Here is an 18,842-nt window from a genome sequence, read left to right as displayed (position 1 = left end):
GGTTCAGATGAACAGAAGGTTGAAGGCGCTATGATGCTCTGGGCTCGCTAGATAAGAGGGCAAGATTTCCTCTGCCAGACAGCAGCTCCTCTCCCATTCAAGAAAAGAAAATAGTTTACAAGTAATTACATGCCCTCCCAGGCTACCAAAACCACCAAAATCACTTCTGAAGTGGGAAAAAAGCCCACGCATGAGGGTTATCCACCCCAAACAGTATTCTTTTCAAACCCATTTGTTGGTTTATGACGCAGAAAAGCTTGGAAAAAAACACCCCCAGCACAATGAGAAAAAATTGGAGACGCTTTCAGCTATGAAGTTTTAGAAAGAATCGAATGCATTTCTCAGTAACAATTTGGGAATTTCTGTCCAGTAATCCAGGATAAACACTAAATACAGAGTCCCACTCTTTGCTTTCAGCATCAGTTCTGTGCAGCGTGTGGTGGCCTTAACCCACGCAGTGTTTCAAGGGGAGAAAAGCTGCTGTAGGCTGCGCCTGGTTAATGTTTCATTTTGGTCAATCTTGACTTCCTGGTATCTTTTCACCAAGCAATATAAAAATCTACAAAGAAGTAGCTTTTAGTCCCATTTCAGCTGTCCCTTATGTGGATTTCAGTACAATTTTATTTGACCTTTAGTTAAATTCCACCTCTAGCAGGCAATCGATATCAGCTATTCCCACAGGACAGGTTTTACTCTACGTCCCTTTCTCTTTTTATCCAAGCGTACAGAAGCGGATACCACATCCCATGAACAACAAACCATGTCACCGCAGTGACAGCAAAGCGCCAGCAGCTCTCAGCCTGCTACTTCACAGTGAAACGAAGACCATTATAAAACTTGCACGAGGAGATGCCCAAGATTTGCCCTTGAGTTCTCACCTCTTTGCTGTGCAATTTAGTTCGAGGTTGGAACTCGATGATCTTCAAGGTCCTTTCCAACCTAAACCATTCTATGATTCTATGAAACTTAAGAGAGCAACAATTTAAAAGTCTGTTGCCAAATCAATACGATCAGCGATGAGGTCATAATTATAGAGACAGTTTACCACAGAAGAGTCAATATATAGTTATAGACACAAGCTAAAAAGGGATTTGGGAGAAAAAAATGACACGACAGTCTCTTTTATTAAATCTAAGCTGAAATGCGAGGTTTTCTTGCTACAGTTGGTGAGAGAGTCAGCACTAGGTGAGACTTACATGTATTAAAAAAAAAATAATCTAGTTCCAATTTCAGTTCTGATATTGACTCACTGTGGCCTAGGGAAAGTTGCATATTCTTAGTAACAACCACTTCCTAGCTGTTACTGAGGAAAATAACCACTTCTGCCGCTGCAGTGCTGCATACAGTTCCAACAACTCAGTGCCCTAAAAGCTACTGTTGCATAAAGACAGCGTCCAGTAAAGACTTTGCTTCGTAGTTTCTGCATCTGCGTATTAAACGGAATTCATCTTGCCCCCATCTGACACTCTGACATAAACGTTTAGCTTGAGGAAGGAAAAACAGCTTGATTGCTGCTCTGAGGAAACAAAGAAATTGTATCAATAAAATTATAAACAGAGCTAATAAAAAGCAGTCATCAGCCAAAACTGCCAGTGAAAAGCTATGGTTTAGCTAATCTTGTTCTCCTGCCAAAGCAACTCCTGCACCTATAAAGCTGCAATATGATTTCTCTCCAAAAAAAAAAAAAGTGTTACAAAAACATACATGCACTTGTTTTCTCCGTGGTTGTAGGAGACGTGACGTTCAGGAAGAGGCTTGCTGCAGCAGAGTGCCAAAACTGATGGTGCCGTTTCCCCGGCTCCGTTTGCCATCCCTCGCAGCTCCAACGCAGCGTAAGGTGCCAACAGCTACTCAACTTTTAATGGTGATGGAGCTCATTGCCTTGGAAAAGTATTCCAGCTTTTAGCTGCTACAGTAGCTTAAACTGTATCCTCCTTAGGCACAGGCATCCCTCACAACTCCAGCGAAGATGTGTTGGTCCCAAGGAGCGAGTTCCTGCTAAGGAGTGAAGTCAAATGTTTCCTATCAGGGCTACAACGCCCTGGGAATGGCACAACCTGGCTTACAACGAGACAAACACACCAGAGAGGCGACAGAAAAAGAGTACAACCAGAGGTCAGCGACCACTTGTGTCTTCCTAGAGGTGAGGAATAGCAAAGACGTGGAAAGGAGAACGGGACCAAGAACTGAAACACTGGAAGAATCATAGAATGGTTACAGTTGGAAGGGACCTTGAAGACCATCTAGTTCCAACCCCCTCTGCCCTGCCCAGGGACACCTCCCACCAGCCCAGGTTGCTCCAAGCCCCGTCCAACCTGGCCTTGAACACCTCCAGGGATGGGGCAGCCACAGCTTCTCGGGGCAACCTGCCCCAGGGGATCACCACCCGCACAGGAAACAATTTCTTCCTCATATCTCATCCCAATCTCCCCTCTTCCAGTTTGAAGCCATTCGCTCTCATCCCACGGCTCCCCTCCCTGACCCAGAGTCCCTCCGCAGCTCTCCTGGAGCCCCTTTAGGCACTGGAAGGGGCTCTGAGGTCTCCCCTTTTTGGCCTTCTCTTCTCCAGGCTGAACCCCCCCACCCCCGAGCTGGAGGCAGCACTGCAGGGGGGTCTCCCCAGAGCAGAGCGCAGCAGAGGGGCACAATCCCCCCTCGCCCTGCTGGCCACGCTGCTGGGGATGCAGCCCGGGATGCCGGGGGCTCGCTGGGCTCCAGCGCACGTTGCCGGCTCGTGGTGAGCTTCTCATCCACCAACACCCCCGAGTCCTTCTCCTCAGGGCTGCTCTCGGTCTATTGTCTGCCCAGCCTGGGGTTGTGCTTGGGATTGCCCTGACACACGTGCAGGACCTTGCACTTGGCCTTGTTACACTTCACGCAGAACTATTTTATAGAATGTCATATTGAACTAGAAATAGGAGTATCTTGCAAAAAGCGACACTGCATCAAAAACTGGCACGATCTCAAGGAGTCAGAAGTCAGAGATGAAGAAGGAAACTCCTCCTGCCTGAGCCTGCAGCGCAGCCAGGACTCTTAGTGAGAGATCCAGCTCATGGATGCAAACACCTACATTGAGCTGGGGCTCCCGTCTCCCGCGGGAGTCAGCGATGGTCGGGTCAGCGGAGTCAGAGCCAGCGCAGGTGCCTGCTTCAGCATGAGCTGGATCCCTCTCCGGGCTCCGCTGACCACATCTCGGCTGGCTGTAAGGGGAGATCAGGCACCCAGTTCACATGGAAACATCTGCATTGAGCTGTCTTAACAGACAAGCTGAACCCACATCTCACCTCAGAGCCGTCAGAGAAAAGGTAAATCTTATTTATATCAGAGGAAGAAAGGCCCTTCCCACTAATTTTAGAATTTTTAGAGCAGCGCACAATCTATCTCTGGAGGTGAACCAGAAGGTCTTGCAGAAAGAGAAAAACACGGGTAATCGTACAACCCGAGGCCCAGACAGGGGGTGACCAAATTAAGGTGGCACAAACACCCCCAGCTCCGCCAGTTCCCAGCTTCCGAGTACTTGACTTCACAAACCGATGGGCCATGAGGAGGCAGAGAGTCCCAGAGCGCATTAGCTGCAACACATTGCAGAAAGACTTATTTCAGAAGCTAACAGCCTCTGCTCTGCCTAGCACAGCGTTCGCGGAACAGTCACAGGAAAACCATTTCTTGACATCCTTCCAATCCTTCCATAACAGTATGAAAATTAAACCTTTTTTTTATTTTTTGCATGCCTACTGCACCCACCGTGTTACTAGAAAATGACTTTTCTTTCAAATTAATTTAGCGCTGTTGAAAGGCAGTGGATCTCGGTTTACAATATCAATGAGGCAAGCACAGCACAGCTGAGGGAACTATAAACCACCTCTCACTGTTTTACCAGCCTATTTTAATTTGGGCTGGAAAACAATCTCCGCTTAAAGAAGGGAAAAAGGTAGTGCGGGTCCCGCGTTAGCTCTCCAGGGCACGGGAGCGTAAGTCTAGGATCGCTTGCATCCTTATGGAGCTCAAAGCAATCGCTAATGTTTGATTTTCTGCCCACTTGGAAAATCAGAATCCAACAGCAACAAAGGCAATGCTTCTGTAATACACAGGACGGCGTAATACTTTCCACGTCAGGGAGGAAATTAACCCAGAAAGATTATTTAGTACATGTCACACCATCTCTTTGTGACATTACCTTTGGATCACCAGTACAATCTGAACTAGAACCCAGTAATAATCAGGCCGCGTTCACATTCATACAGGTGACCAAGCCACGAATAAAACTCCATCACCAGTTTCCAGTCCCCGCTGACCACTCAGATCCCATCCCGGCATTAACATTTTAGTGCAGGTCACCGGAGAACTTGTTACGCTTGCCAAATTACACACGCACAGCAGTGAAGCAGCAAAAATGAGACAAGTATTCCCTTTGGCAGGTGTTCAGCAGTAATTTGCTGAAAATGTACAAAAAAAAAAAAAAAAAGGCACTGAAATTCATTATTTAGCTTTGACAATGTCATGACCGCTCGGGCCATCATCCTTTTCTCACCAGTGTAGGATAAAACACGGATCAATGGCATTTATAAATATTGCTAAATTTGGTGTAGCTCAAATTTCTGTTATGAATAAACACTACCACCTCGCAAACCTTTGACAAAGATGTATTTGGTTCCAGTAACCACCTCAGAAAACCCAAAATCAAGTAATATCAGACGTGCTGTTGCACATGCCCAGAAATATGGGGGTATGGCCTCCTCATACCTGCCTTCCCTCATCGGCCACGGTCGGTCACAAACCTGAGTATTTTACATGCAGGAGAAAACGCCGCGGAAATATTGACCGGGACAGATAACTGGATAGGCAATCACTTTCCATAGCTGCAGGAGGAAAAAAGATGAACAGCCACCCATAATGAGATTAGGATCTGATGAAATGACTTTCACTTCTATATCTTCCAAATAACGCGGACTTCAGCAGCTGAAAGTTGGGTCTTGCAGTAGAAAATAAACAATGCAAAAGCAACAGGATGCCGATAAAGGCCAGTCAGCTTTGGGGTACATTTCTTCAAATTCTGCAAGCTGGAAAGACGTTATCCATCCTGAAGGCATTTAGGGGTAAACACTCAGCAACCGGCAGGTTTTAAGGGCAAACACGGCTCCTGCACCATGCAAGAGCCGCATCCAAAGCTGGAAAACACAGAAAATCTGCCCGCTTCTCCAGAAGGTTAGGAACTAAGTCTCCAAATTTCTGGGAACAAAAGGAAATTTAGGCAGAATCTCTGCTGCAAACGATCTGGCACTAAAACAATAGCCAGTTATCTCCTGCCTGGCACAGAGGCACGGAAAAAATCACTGCCCAGCCAGATGTCCCGAGGGATTTGACAGACAAGCTCTGATGGATACAGCCACAGCAATTTGCGATGTTGCTGCCTCCTGCTATTCACTTCCCTCTCTGCCAGAAGCTGCTGCCGGCACAGGAGGGGACGTAGAACGGGATAAGTACCCACACACCTCGGTTGCCCAAATTACTGCTAGAATAGGAGCTTAAGCCGGCAATTACAGCGGTTTGTGCTGGAGCTGCTCGAGCCGCGAGAGCCTACCTGTCACAGTACCTACTCATTACGGCAAGTCAAGAGGTGAGATCTGACTATCAAATTCTGGCAATTTGTCGCAGGGCAATTTAACAGGCTGAGCTCCCCGCAGCCAAAGAAGTAGCGTATCTTCTTAAATCGCTATCCTTTCCAGATGACGTTAATTTGCCGCAGGGCGAACTCTGGCAGCCGAAGGGTGGACGACTATGTTTAGCTGCCTGTTTGGGAAGGGGTAACCTCAAGCAGAGGGTCAAGGTAGATAAAAGGAGAACAGTAACCTCTTAAATCGCCCCAGCATGAATCACTGGACCTAGTGAGTCAAAGCCCTCAGTTATTTTTGCTGTAGTCACAATTAGTACTGAGAAAGCACAATGAAGATACATTACTGTAACAAGCAACCATATGTCAATTGAGCCATCTGAATTGTAGGAGAGCATCTTCTTTGCCCATCCTAAGCGCAAGGTGAAGCATGTTTGTTTTAAGTCTCTTTCCTTGAGATTCACAGTACAACAGAATGAATTTCACACAAGTGGGGTCAATGAAATACATACACAAAGTCAGCTGCAACAGCACAGCCGTAATACGGCCGCTTGGTACCCATGTCCAATCCATTGCGGGTCTGTGCCCTAAAAGTCAAGCAGCCGGGCTAAATCTCGGTAAAATTACAGCGGGAGCAGAAGTAAGACGAGACTGACATGCAGAAACCTTCGTCTTCTAACAAAATTCCTAAAGTCTTATTTGGGAAATTTAAACCGGACTTACTTCAAAAATAAAGAGCGACCTTTTGAAAGCAGGTTTAGTCCTCACTATTGAAAAGCAAAATGATGAGTTGCTTAGTTGTCAGCCTTCACAATCACTGTATTTCCGCAGCTTCTATTAGAAGCGTTACCGATACACGAGACCTAATGTAGGTATCTGAGAATGAAATATAACCATCTTTCCAGAAAACGTATCATCTGATAACCACACAAACCACATTTTTTCATGGGTTGCTCTGATCTGGCATGTTCAAGAAGAGTGATTTCTGGCTGGGTTTTAAAACGCGTCAGGAGCTCCACATATCAAACCAACTGCTGCTGAAACTGCCAGCGCTCGGGGAGGTTTTTTCCTTCCTCAGATGGGCTAAAAGGTCTTAAACTGGGCACACAATAATCCAGCCCTAAGCAGTGGTTATTTAAAAACCCTGTCTTCTCTTTCAGCGAAGGCTCTAAAGTAGCTGGATCTACCTGTTTACCGCTTGCCAAAAGATCAATACAGCTTTTGGGATACCTGAAGGAAATTTCCTCCTGCATAATGAAAACATTTGTGGCAGCGGGAAGCACAGCTGCCGGTGGAAACACAAAAGGACACTTGGCAAAAGCAATCGATGACAAGCCTAAGAAAAAGGCAGCCTCAGGGTGTCGTCCGGTATTAGGAGCTGCAATTTCTCCGCGAGGAATCAAACGCAGCCGACAGTACTCACTTCTGGAGGTTCTGGGCTTCAACGCATGATGCAAGTGGAAAATGAGCCTTTTAAGAGACTACTGACTGCTGAGTGGATGTAAAGCTGAACCAGTCTTGAATTACAGACCTATTACAGAAATAATTATTATGTCTGCCGTGCAGCTGAACATGGTCACATAAATACCACGTACACAAGATACCTGAATTGCAGAGGTTCCAGCAATTGTATCCCCTTCTTACTTCACCATTAACAACATGATTTACGACCAGACCGAACATCAGACAATACACGATACTGTTAAAATAAAATTTTAAAAACAATTTCGGTGCATTTTTTAAATACACAAAGAGAAGCCAGGCTTGATGCCGCAGTCCCAGGAGCTGCACGGGTGCACAGCCCAGGGGACACTTTCTGCCACCTGCCTTTCTCAACACCCGCAAGTTCTCCTTTGGCCTCATTCACTAATTAAAAGTCAGAGCCTGGCTCAGAAAAGAGGTGCTCAGCCCTTGGAGTTAAGCGGTGAGTCACGGTGGCAGTCAAATATGCCCCGCACCTTTAATGACTCACGGGTCAGGTGAGAGGAGCAGAACGATGGGGAGCAGCAATTCTCATTTGCATGTGTATTTTACACCTTCTTGGTTCATTGTCCTCACCAAAGAGCAAAGGCAGCCGCAACCCAGTCAACGCTTTGGCTTGATGGGAACGACCCCCAGCGAAAGCTGTATTTCTCTACTGTACAAAAAGAAAAATCTGTCTTACAGTGATTCCTTAGCAGTAATTACAAATCTCTACCTAAAGAAGCGAAGCTTATCACCAAGTCCACAGCCTTGCTCGATAGGCATCCAGAAGTGCAGTGAAATCTCCTTAGCGGTGTTCTCAGCAGATAAAAATTAAAACTTCTCAGTCTTGTTGCACACTGTCTACAAAACAAAGACCCCCCTCTGGCTCTGCAATCCTTTACTCATTCCTTGGCCAACTTATTTCTCGAGCATACCAAAGCACCTCAAGCAAAGACTACTGTCTGAACAGTCTAAAAAGTGTTTATTACCTCAATAGGGAGGTGCTACAGAAATATGAAACACCAGCAATGCTTTCTTAGGGAAGTCATTTTCTTCCTCCGCTCACAACAGAGTCGCTATAAAAGCCTAGCAATTTCTCTGTTGATCTTTTTTAAAATTACACTTTTAGTTGGTGAGTTCATGTATGTAAATACAGTCACTTCTACACTCATGTCCTGTTCATGAATCCATAAAAACCAAAATCTTAATTCACTTGAGGTCCGCTCATGCAAAAAGGATCTCCTACCTCTTTATAAATGTGTATGTAAAGGGAATTCTTTACACCTCCCAAGTTAGACGCCCAATTTACCTGGAAACAGTTTAAAGCAGCAACCTGCCTCCAGCTCGGGGGCCTCAGCACAGGAGAGACATGGACCTGGTGGAGCGGGGCCAGAGGAGGCCCCGGAGATGCTGGGAGGGCTGGAGCCCCTCTGCTGGGAGGACAGGCTGGGAGAGTTGGGGGGGTTCAGCCTGGAGAAGAGAAGGCAGAAAAGGGGAGAGCTCAGAGCCCCTTCCAGTGCCTAAAGGGGCTCCAGGAGAGCTGGGGAGGGACTCTGGGTCAGGGAGGGGATCCATGGGATGAGAGCGAATGGCTTCAAACTGGAAGAGGGGAGATTGGGATGAGATATGAGGAAGAAATTGTTTCCTGTGAGGGTGGTGATCCCCGGGGGCAGGTTGCCCCGAGAAGCCGTGGCTGCCCCATCCCTGAAGGGGTTCAAGGCCAGGTTGGACGGGGCTTGGAGCCACCTGGGCTGGTGGGAGGTGTCCCAGGGCAGAGGGGGGTGGAACTAGGTGGTCTTTAACGTCCCTTTCAGCTCCAACCATGCCGTGATTCTATGACTCTATCTGGCAGCAGCTGGCCAGAGCAGTGCCCCACTTCCCTGGGACAGATCCCTCCCAGTCCCACATCACTTCTGTCATATAGGCAGCGCTGGGTTTGCAGCTTTGTGATTTACCATGTGGCTGGACTTAACATAAGACTCAGTATCTGCAAGAAAGCCAGAAGCCAACTCAGAATATCAGCTGGAGTCCAAGGGCCAACACAGTTTGAGTGCTTATTTCTTTAGTCAGACTTGCAGTGCCGGTTCCTGGTGAGGAACAGTGTATACCTCCATGGCAGGCTACGGTCGCACTGTACTGGTTGAAACTGCACAGAGTCACATCCTTTTTATCAGATTAACCGGGACCAGAAGCTGCAGTGGGCTGATCAAGACAAAGCATTATACGAAGAAAATCCAAAACTACGTCAAGAGGAGGACGCCAGATTGATGAGCCCTCCAGTGCTGCACAATTCAGACCATAGAGGTCAGCACATCACTATCACTGGAAAGACACCACTGGACATAGAAGAAGAGCTTAACTTTAGGAAAAAGTAAAGAAATGACTGGACAAAAGGGGAAAAAAATGTATTCGCAGTTAGGTGGACCACAGCCTATATAGATAGATGCTGCACTGGTTTAATCGAAGGTCATGCTCAGAAAGACTTTTTAAGAAGTATTCTGGCTGAAGGTCTTTTTCCCCTTTAGGGAATCACTGTACAAAATCTAAAATTAACTAATGACTTGCACAAGGAGGAAAAAATTTCAAGGCTACCATAATTGCATTCAAAATAAGGAGTGAGAGAGACCAGGTCTCAGGTTACCGCCTAACGCAGTGCCCACAGTATAAAACAAATAAAATATTGTCGGTATTCCTCATGTAGCACGGCCTCTGTTGATGGAAGCAGTGAGGGAGAAGGGCTGAACTCTCATGTACGTAGCGAAATAAATTCAACCTTGAGTGTTTATTCCAAGTGTCATTGACCATCTCAAAACAGCACTGCAGTAACACAGGACAAAAGCTAAATGCAAAAAGCAAAAGGTCTGATTCATCTTGAACCCAATTTTCTCGCCTCTAGAATATTTAGGAAATGCAACTTGAATAACTCCCACATGCCTCCATTTACTAAGCATTTAACGTGAATTTTATGTTAAAAATATAAACCTTTATTTATCTGCTGGAAAAAAAACACGTATTGTTAGGGTTTTCTCACATTGCTCGATCCGCGTGCTTGCAAGGCAGTACACTGACTTCAGAGTCACTTCATTTTTGCACGCGCTTAAAATTACTTGGTCACACGGTCCGTGTCATAAAATAGTTTCCCCAATCTGCAGAGCAAGGGACAGGCTACTCAAAAAAAACAACTTTAGGTCCAATAAAATTAGCTAGACACCTGCAGCAGAAAAAAAAAAAAAATAGAATAACCACATCCTGAACCACCTGACGTACATACAAGCACAGCACTAATTTGAATAGACAACTTGCAAACACCACCCTTCGCCCATAACGGGCTGTACCCTCCTCTGCTCACAACCAGGGCACTAGAGCAAAAGAAAAAGCAATTCTTTTCCCAACTTGTTCGTGATTTTATCTTGATAAAAAACCACTTGGAAAGAGCAGCATGGCACTTTTTGTCTGGTCTTTGAATGACAAGAAAAAAAATCCAAAGGAAACCAGCAGAAGGGTTTGCTGCCCTCCAGAGGAAAAGCAACCGAAATTACAACTTTAAAATACGAAGATAGACATGAGGCGAGGCAAGGGCTGGTCCTACTCAGTTTTAAAATCACTTTTTTAGTAGATGACGACGGTATCAAGGAAAATCTACTGCAGTGAATGATGACAAGGTAGCAAACTAAAACTGCCAGTAGGGATGCTCACCTAGTTGTAACAGCTCCAAAACCTCAAATCCCTCATTTTTCTTGTTTTATACTGCAAAATGCACCGAAAAGTTATGTATTTAACAACCCAAAGCACACACAAACAAATCAGCCTCTGATTTTCAGTTCATCAACTGTAAAATGAGGAGACGAGCATCTCCCTGTCATACCGAAATACTGCAAGGGTAACTGCGTTTGAGTCTGCAAGGGGCTCGGAGCTCCGGAGCACTGACGCTCTCGGGGGTGAGTCATCCCTTATGGGAGCTGACGTCTGGCCTCCCTCCAAGCCGGGATCAGTTCCCCTTCCCAGCTAAAGGAAATAAATCCCGTGGCAATGTGATTCGTCACAACTCCCAATCAAGGTGATGAGGCATAAAAGGTAGAAGTCCAGATGGAATGCCAAGAAATTCGAAGCAGCTTAGCATTTCCTATATGAGGAAACAGATAAACCACGGCCCTATCTTCCGCTGGTGCTGTGCAGTACACAGAGCAATGCTGCAAGTTGAGCTATAAATATTCTGTGCCTAAAGACGTATTTGGACAAACACTGCTTTTCAAAAAAGAAAAAAAAAAAAAAAAAAGAGGCTGAATTTTTGTCTTCAATATTTTCTGTTCTTACATCAGCTGAAGAACACTTAAATAATTACATTAAAGAAAACCGAGACGCTTACCTGACGGCCTCTGCTACATTATTGGAAGTGTGACCTGATAAGGCATCGTGAAGGTTTCTGATGAAGTAATCTCTGTAGTCTTCAGGCAGGGCCATGAACGTTCCACCCATCACAATGAACTCTACTTTATCCACGCTGTGGCCCAACTGCTTCAGCTGTAAAATTAAAAGTACCAGGGAAAAATTACCAATCAGGGACTTATCTAAAAGACTTCTCTGAAAGTCCTGACATTCTTACACTGCATTTCCTTCTTCAGTTGTCATATCTCTAATGAATGACAAACCATTAATACTTTTGTACAGATTTCTTATAATCCCCCAAAACCTCAAAAATGATTTTTTCTACTGCAAGAACGCAGGACAAATATTGAGCCCAGCATAACAGGTTTTCTTGACAAAGAGCATTATTTGAGCCCAGCATCTTGCTGATGGAGTTACACTGGTTCCAGTTTGAAGCTAGCTTAGATATGGCCAATAGGAAAAGTTTCCTCGCACCTTCTTCATTCCACGTAGAACTAACTTTCCTTAAAAACTTGTGGGAGAAAAGGGCTACACTGAACCCACGGAGAATTTTCCAATGGATTTGAAGACAAACAGGAAACCAGTCAGAGCAGAACAGGATTGAGAAACTCTTCAGATCTAATTCTCCAGCGGAGACCCCAAAAAAATAATTTTCATAGGAAAGACACTATTTCAGTATTGAATTCTCCATGTAAATAGTTATCAAGAACTAGCAACTGCCACAATAGTTCAGTACAATTTTGATGTAATAGGGTCTCCTATCAGTAATCAGGCATTGTTCAGAGCAGATGACATCTTACAAGAGGTTCAAAACTTGTCACTTATCTAATGGAAATAACTGTTAAGACAACTAAAAGGGTGAAAAATAATACTTCTGTAGGGATCAAGTCAGGCTAACACAGAATTATAGAATCATGAAATGTTGAGGTTGGAAGGGATCTCTGGAGATCACCTAGTCCAATCTCTATTCTCAAACCAGCATCAACTACAGGATTTTGTTCGGTGCTGTGTCCAGACAGGCTTTGAGTATTTCACTGGATGGAGACCGTACAGCCTCTCTGGGCAACCTGGTCCAGTGCTCGGTCACCCTCCCAATTAAAGTCTGTTTCCTGATGTTCCAATGGAATTTCTCATGTTTTAATTTGTGTCCATTGTGTCCTGTCCTTTCCTGTTCTGTCACTGGGCACCACTGAGAAGAGCCTGGCTCCATCTTCTTTGTGTCTCATCGGCAAGATTCCCCCAAGCCTTCTCTTTCCCAACATATATAGTCTTGGCTCTCTCAGCATCTCCACAGATGCTCCAGTCTTTCCATCATCTTAGTTGCCTTTTGCTCGACTTGCTCCAGCATGTTCATGTCTGTCTTCTTTTCAGGAGCACAGAACTGGACACAGCTCTCCAGGTGAGGCCTCACCACTGCTGAGGCCAGAGGAAGGATCCGTCTCCCTTGACTCACCCTAATGCAGCCCAGGAGGCTGCTGGCCTTCTTTGCCTCAAGGCCACAATGCTGCTCATGGTCAACTTGGTGTCCACCAGCACCCCCAGGTCTTTTTCTGTCAAGCTGGTCAACCCCCAGCACGTACTGGTGCCTGGGGTTGTTCCTCCCCAGAGGCAGGAGTTGGCATTTCCTTTTATTGAACTTCAAGAGGTTCCTGCCAGCTCATTTCTCCATCCTCATCCAGGTGCCACTGAATGGCTGCACAATCCTATGGTCCACTCCTCCCAATTCCGTATCATCAACAAACTTGCCGACAGCGTGCTCTGTCCCAACATCCAGGTCATTAACAGAGAGGGTAAACACTATTGCTCTCCAATATTGACCGCTGAGTTATATCACTGGAGACTGGTCCCCAGCTGGACTTCGTGCTGCTGATCACAACCCTTTCAGCCCACCAGTTCAGGCAATTAAAAGCCTCGTGATTACTTTCATCACAATCACAATGCATTCCCCTTTCACTGTAAAAATTTACCTGTTCCACTCTATGTCTTGTCTGGAGATAGGGGTCATACCTCGCCCGAATGGCCCTCATGGACGTTGGCTAAAAAACACAAAGAGATCCATTTTGTAAACTTTTTTTTTTTAAAAAAAAACACAGTGAAAAAGAACGAAGGACATTTTTTAGCACTGAAATGCTCAAGTCTTCAAATCCTAATGGACCCTACAGTATTCAAACTCACAACCAGAGAAGCCGCCCAACTGCAAATTTGGATTTGGCTCCTTAACATATTTTTTTTATTCTTAGATGGTAATATAAAGAGAATGATGCATTTTTAAAAAAATTTTAGCGCATTATGGAAGGATGGATAAAGAATCTCAAAAAATATTGTAAAAAAAATAATCACAAAGTGTTCTTCAAAGTACAAGTTTTTCTGTCGTGTTCATTTCAGTTTTTCTTCATGTGCACATCGGTTACCCAAGGAGTATCCTCCAGAACTCAAATAAACTTCAAATATTCTTTCATCTAAACAGATTCATAGAATCATAGAATAGTTTAGGTTGGAAGCGACCTTGAAGATCATAGAGTCCCACCTCCCTGCCCTGGGCAGGGACACCTCCCACCAGCCCAGGTTGCCCAAGGCCACGTCCAACCTGGCCTTGAACACCTCCAGGGATGGGGCAGCCACAGCTTCTCGGGGCAACCTGCCCCAGGGGATCACCACCCACACAGCAAAGAATTTCTTCCTCATATCTCATCTCAGTCTCCCCTCTGTCAGTGTGAAACCGTCCCCCCTCGTCCCACGGCTCCCCTCCCTGATCCAGAGTCCCTCCCCAGCTCTCCTGGAGCCCCTTTAGGCACTGGAAGGGGCTCTGAGGTCTCCCCTTTTCCGCCTTCTCTTCTCCAGGCTGAATCCCCCCAACTCTCCCAGCCTGTCCTCCCAGCAGAGGGGCTCCAGCCCTCCCAGCATCTTTGTGGTCCCCCTCTGGACCCACTCCAACAAGTCCATGTCTCTCCTATTCTTTCAATTGAAATCCATATGATATGATCCATATATATAATCCATATATTTCCATATTCTTTCAACTGAAATCCCTAATAACTTACTTTTTATATTACGAGCTGATGTAAGCCTGCTAATAATACTCTAAGATAAGGTTTTCAAGTATCTTGTGTATCCTGGATTTGTCTGGTATTTCATATCTGTTATATTAAAAGCTCTACAGGATGAGGACTCTTTAAATGTTGTTAGTATTAAACAAATGAATACAACATATCCAAAACAACATGAATTATAAAGTAATATAAATACGCACAGGATTTTCCTATTTTGCACTAATGGACAAGTTTCAAGCCACTGAAAAACGGGTAACAGACAAAATCCATCCTAAAAGGATGCTGCATCACTGTTTACCAAATCCATCCCATTTGTGTTTTACCTCACTGTACTACTTCGTATCTGTACAACCGTTACGAGTTGTTTTGTGAAAACCAGTCACAATAATTTAGTTACAAGACCTTTTGCTATGAAAATTTTGGCAGACAACAGGAGAGCGCTATTTTGCTTATATATATTTAGTAAGATATCACTGCAGATACTGACGTATCAGGGCACGGATGTAATTTCGGAGGCACTAACAGCTAAATAATGGATTTTTTTGCAAAGCTTGACCTTTGTTAATCCACAGGGTCCTGTAGGTTTGACAGACTGAAAGCTGGTCCAGTTAGGGCAGGATGCTCAGGGCTGTGTCCAGCCAGTGTCTGACTACGTTTAAGGATAGAGATCCCAAAATCTCTCCCGATCCCTACTCAAGTGTTTGACAACCCATGTGTTAAAATATTCTTTTCTTACATTAAGGCACAACTTTCACCATTCCAGCTCGTGTTTGTTGCCTCTCACCCTTCCACTGGGCAGCTCTGAGGAGGAGTCTGGCTCTGCCTTCTCTGTTCCTTTCCCTTAAGCCCATATTGAGCCAAAAGTAAAACTGTATGTTTCGGTGAGACTGTTTAGTTAGGAACATTTTGATGCAGATTGATAACTGCTGTAGGAATCACAGCTAGAGTTCATTTCAAGAAACTGCATGCAGCAGCGTCCCATGGGAAACAGCAATGTCACCTTCACCTGCTCTTACTCACTTATCGCTTTCCACAGCTGGAGATTCAGATTAACAGCCGGTCCCACCCCAGCGAGTCACGGGCTACAGCCACGACGCTGCGCTTGCCCCGCTCAGACTCACAGGCTGCTCGCTCCTGCTCTACAACGTATTACACGTACGACAGTATGAACAGCAGCAAGGTGAGGAGAAAGAAACAACTGCTACAGCAATTGAGAAGAATTTCCGGTCCTGTAGTTGAGCTGCTTTCGATCTTGAAGTTTATGAAGTCTGCTTCTGTTTTTTATTCTTGCAACATTAGGGGAGTTTGTAGACATAAAGAGCAGCCTAACCCAAGTTTATAGAGAGTGGAGGCAATGCATTACGGCAGACGGAAGCAATACCTCATATCCAGTGTAAGACTGCGTTGAGTACTCAAAATCAGAATCGGGTCCACCTGGGCAGTATCTGCAAATATAAAAAGATAGAAAACAGGCATCAGACTCATACAATCGCAACAACTTAATCTGTCTGAGGTACGGGTCTACAAGAGGATGCAGGCTGAGCAGACACTGCCCTAACTACCCTGTCTTGCATCAGAAACACAAGGGAACACAAATTCGAGACAGCCTGACCACAGCAACTCCTGCCAGTCGCTGTCACGGTATTCGGGAGCGCTCCTATAGGCAAAACCAAACTCACCAAAGGAAGGCTTTATCAGCTCAAGCACTACAGCACCTTAACGCTGCAATACAGCCTCCAGACTAAAGCCAGGTCACGACCGGTCAGCTCGGAGCACGGGATGAACAAATGAATTCCTGTGTTTCTACATCACTCGATGCAAACACAGGTACAGACCCAAACGCACACGCTGGAGAGAGTGATGCTGTGACAGCCAGTAACACTGAGAGGAACTGAGCCTATGTATGTTTACAAACACTAAGTGTGCAGTGCAAAACAGTTGTTTCATTTAATTTTAATGAGAATGGGATGTCAAAAACCAGTTCAGACCTGTCAAACGACTACATCCACATAAAACAACTTGATGAGACTTACTAGAAGCAAAATGTGCTGTGAACGTGTTTCTGGAACATGGCATTATCTTAGGGAGCTGCCATATCGTTTTGGAGTAACCGTTACACACAGATTATCAGATTTTAAAATGTAATTTTATAATAATAAAAAATTTAAGTGTTTTCCACCATTCTATCAGAAACACTGTCTCATTTGATGTAAAACAGGATTCTTGTTTGGCATGGAAAGACATAAAATGGCCATCATCCTGTTACACAACCTACATGTCTTTGCCAGAAATTTATAGAATTTAAACATATGATGGTGAGAAAGTTTCTTGCCATTTATTTTCTGAACTTGGGAACACGCTATTTAATGAATACAGCATTCTAAGATTATTTCACTAGAATACAGTCCACCTACTTCAGATAACTGTATAGCAGTCTGGTATTAAATGACAGTTTCTACATCTAGAGGCTCTTATTCTGTGACACAGCGAGACAGATTTGCAGCTATCCCAGCATGACTGCGAGCCAGGAAAGGAACGCTACACAGCAGACAGTAATTAAAAGGAATATAAATTTATTCTGAAGGGTCCTTAACTTTCTTTTCAGGCCTGTGGGATTAATGACTAACCTACAGCCATTCTGTGCTCAAAGATGACCTGAGACAGGACGGATGACAACCGCTTCAGCATTAGCTGCAGGTGCTGAGCACCTCCAACAGACAAGGTAATAGACCAGTCAGCGTATTGTTACTTACGGTGCAGATCTGAAACACACAGACTAAGATAATGCCATCTCTATCAAATCAGACGCATTCGGTTCACAGTATAATTGATTAGTTTCCTCACTGCCTGCCCTGCAAACTCAACCCGAGTCATCTGTCACCATTATAAAATTAATGACCAAATTACCATGGCCAAATTAATTTGCTGGCAAAAGTTGTGCAATCCAATTGAAGACATTTCCTATACGTAATTACCTGGAACATCTCAAACAGAATAGCTGCTCAGGCGAAAACAAGAACGCTCTGGTAGTGAAACACACTGATGTTTTGGGAGTGTCAAGGCAGAAGAGAGAAGCAATGTTTTGAAACAGATGAACTGACATGGTCAGAAAAAAAACCAGATGAGATTTCAGGTGCACGGACTCTTAAGTCAAACAGAGGTAATATACTTCAAGGTAAACCCAGCTTAGGTTTCTCAATTCAAATAAAACTCAGAAGCTATTCCCTTAACACCACAAGCTCTTGGCAGCTGGAAGCCTTCCCCTCCATCTGCACTCTCGTTTCGTTCCAGAGCCAGGCAGAGCCAGACTGTCACACCGAGCAAGTCCTCGCAGACACCACCTGCACCTCCTCAGGTGGGTATCTCGGATCAGCAGCTTTCAAACTTTTCAGATTGAACCCTGTTTCTTTTCTGTAATAGTCTTCTCCAATCTCAGGTACCCAGTCACATGCACAACACACCTGCACACCCTAACACAATAACACAACTTCCATTTGATCATTAATATATTCTCCTGGTTTCTATGTTCACAAAAGCGAGTATCTGCTGAAGGTAAGCAGGCTTTGGCCTGTGAAAGGAGAAAAGTGTCCTTGAAGAAAAACTGAAAAAAAGCAGAATTTTTTTAACATGTAGCGTGCAGGTATCGGCAATCTGCAACTTTGCTCTTGTGCAGAAAGGAAGCCTGTCCCCAATACAATGCTACTGCAATACCAGATTTATCCATAAATACTGCAAAACAGTTCTCTTAGGTCATCTAAGCTGTCATACTTACACACAGATGTTGCCTGTGAAGTTAATGTGTGGACACCTGTGTGGTTTACACATCACAGCCACGACAGCAATCTGTAAGAAACAAAGTTACAGAGGAGAAAAATCACAGTAATTGCTTCTGAAGCTACTAAAATAAAGTGCATCTTGGAAGGCTATGTATACATGTGCATCTGCGAGGGACTATTTAAAGATGTTTTCTGCTTAGCCTGCCACCTAGAATAGCTGTGCATTAACTCTTGAAGGAGATAACAAATGTATCAAGAAATAGGAATCCTGTTATTTGATATCTTCACAATTCAGAATAAACTGGCAGCATATTATGAAGAACCAGGTGTCTCACACTAAATCTGATTAACCACCCTGCTGAAAAGATGCAGACTGACATTGAGGTATTCACCAGGACCAGCTAACCACCATCTATCTAAACCAGAGCCAGGGTGAGAGTGTGCCACCAGGCATCCCAAACACCAGCTGGAAGACCAAAATGGGGAAGAGATGAAGAGAAAAAAAAAAAAGATAGAACCCAAAGATAATAAAAGCTTCCTCCCTCCCCCTAACTG

The 18,842-nt window shown here is 44.7% G+C and overlaps 1 protein-coding gene across 1 annotated transcript in view; it reads right to left on the bottom strand.

Annotated features, from left to right (window-relative positions):
- ELP3 (elongator acetyltransferase complex subunit 3) overlaps positions 1–18,842 on the bottom strand; it is a 103,722-nt gene that overhangs the window by 81,402 nt on the left and 3,478 nt on the right. Inside the window, exons 4-7 of the mRNA XM_009895442.1 lie at positions 18,284–18,354; positions 15,893–15,956; positions 13,429–13,497; positions 11,442–11,596 (exon numbers count right to left, since the gene is read on the bottom strand). Coding sequence (XP_009893744.1) covers positions 11,442–11,596; positions 13,429–13,497; positions 15,893–15,956; positions 18,284–18,354 — 359 coding nt within the window. The remainder of the gene's footprint in view (positions 1–11,441; positions 11,597–13,428; positions 13,498–15,892; positions 15,957–18,283; positions 18,355–18,842) is intronic.

This window comes from Charadrius vociferus, unplaced genomic scaffold, assembly GCF_000708025.1.
Source record: "Charadrius vociferus isolate BGI_N301 unplaced genomic scaffold, ASM70802v2 scaffold41, whole genome shotgun sequence".
NCBI classification, from domain to species: Eukaryota; Metazoa; Chordata; class Aves; order Charadriiformes; family Charadriidae; genus Charadrius; species Charadrius vociferus.
This window is presented reverse-complemented; position numbering and strand designations above follow the sequence as displayed.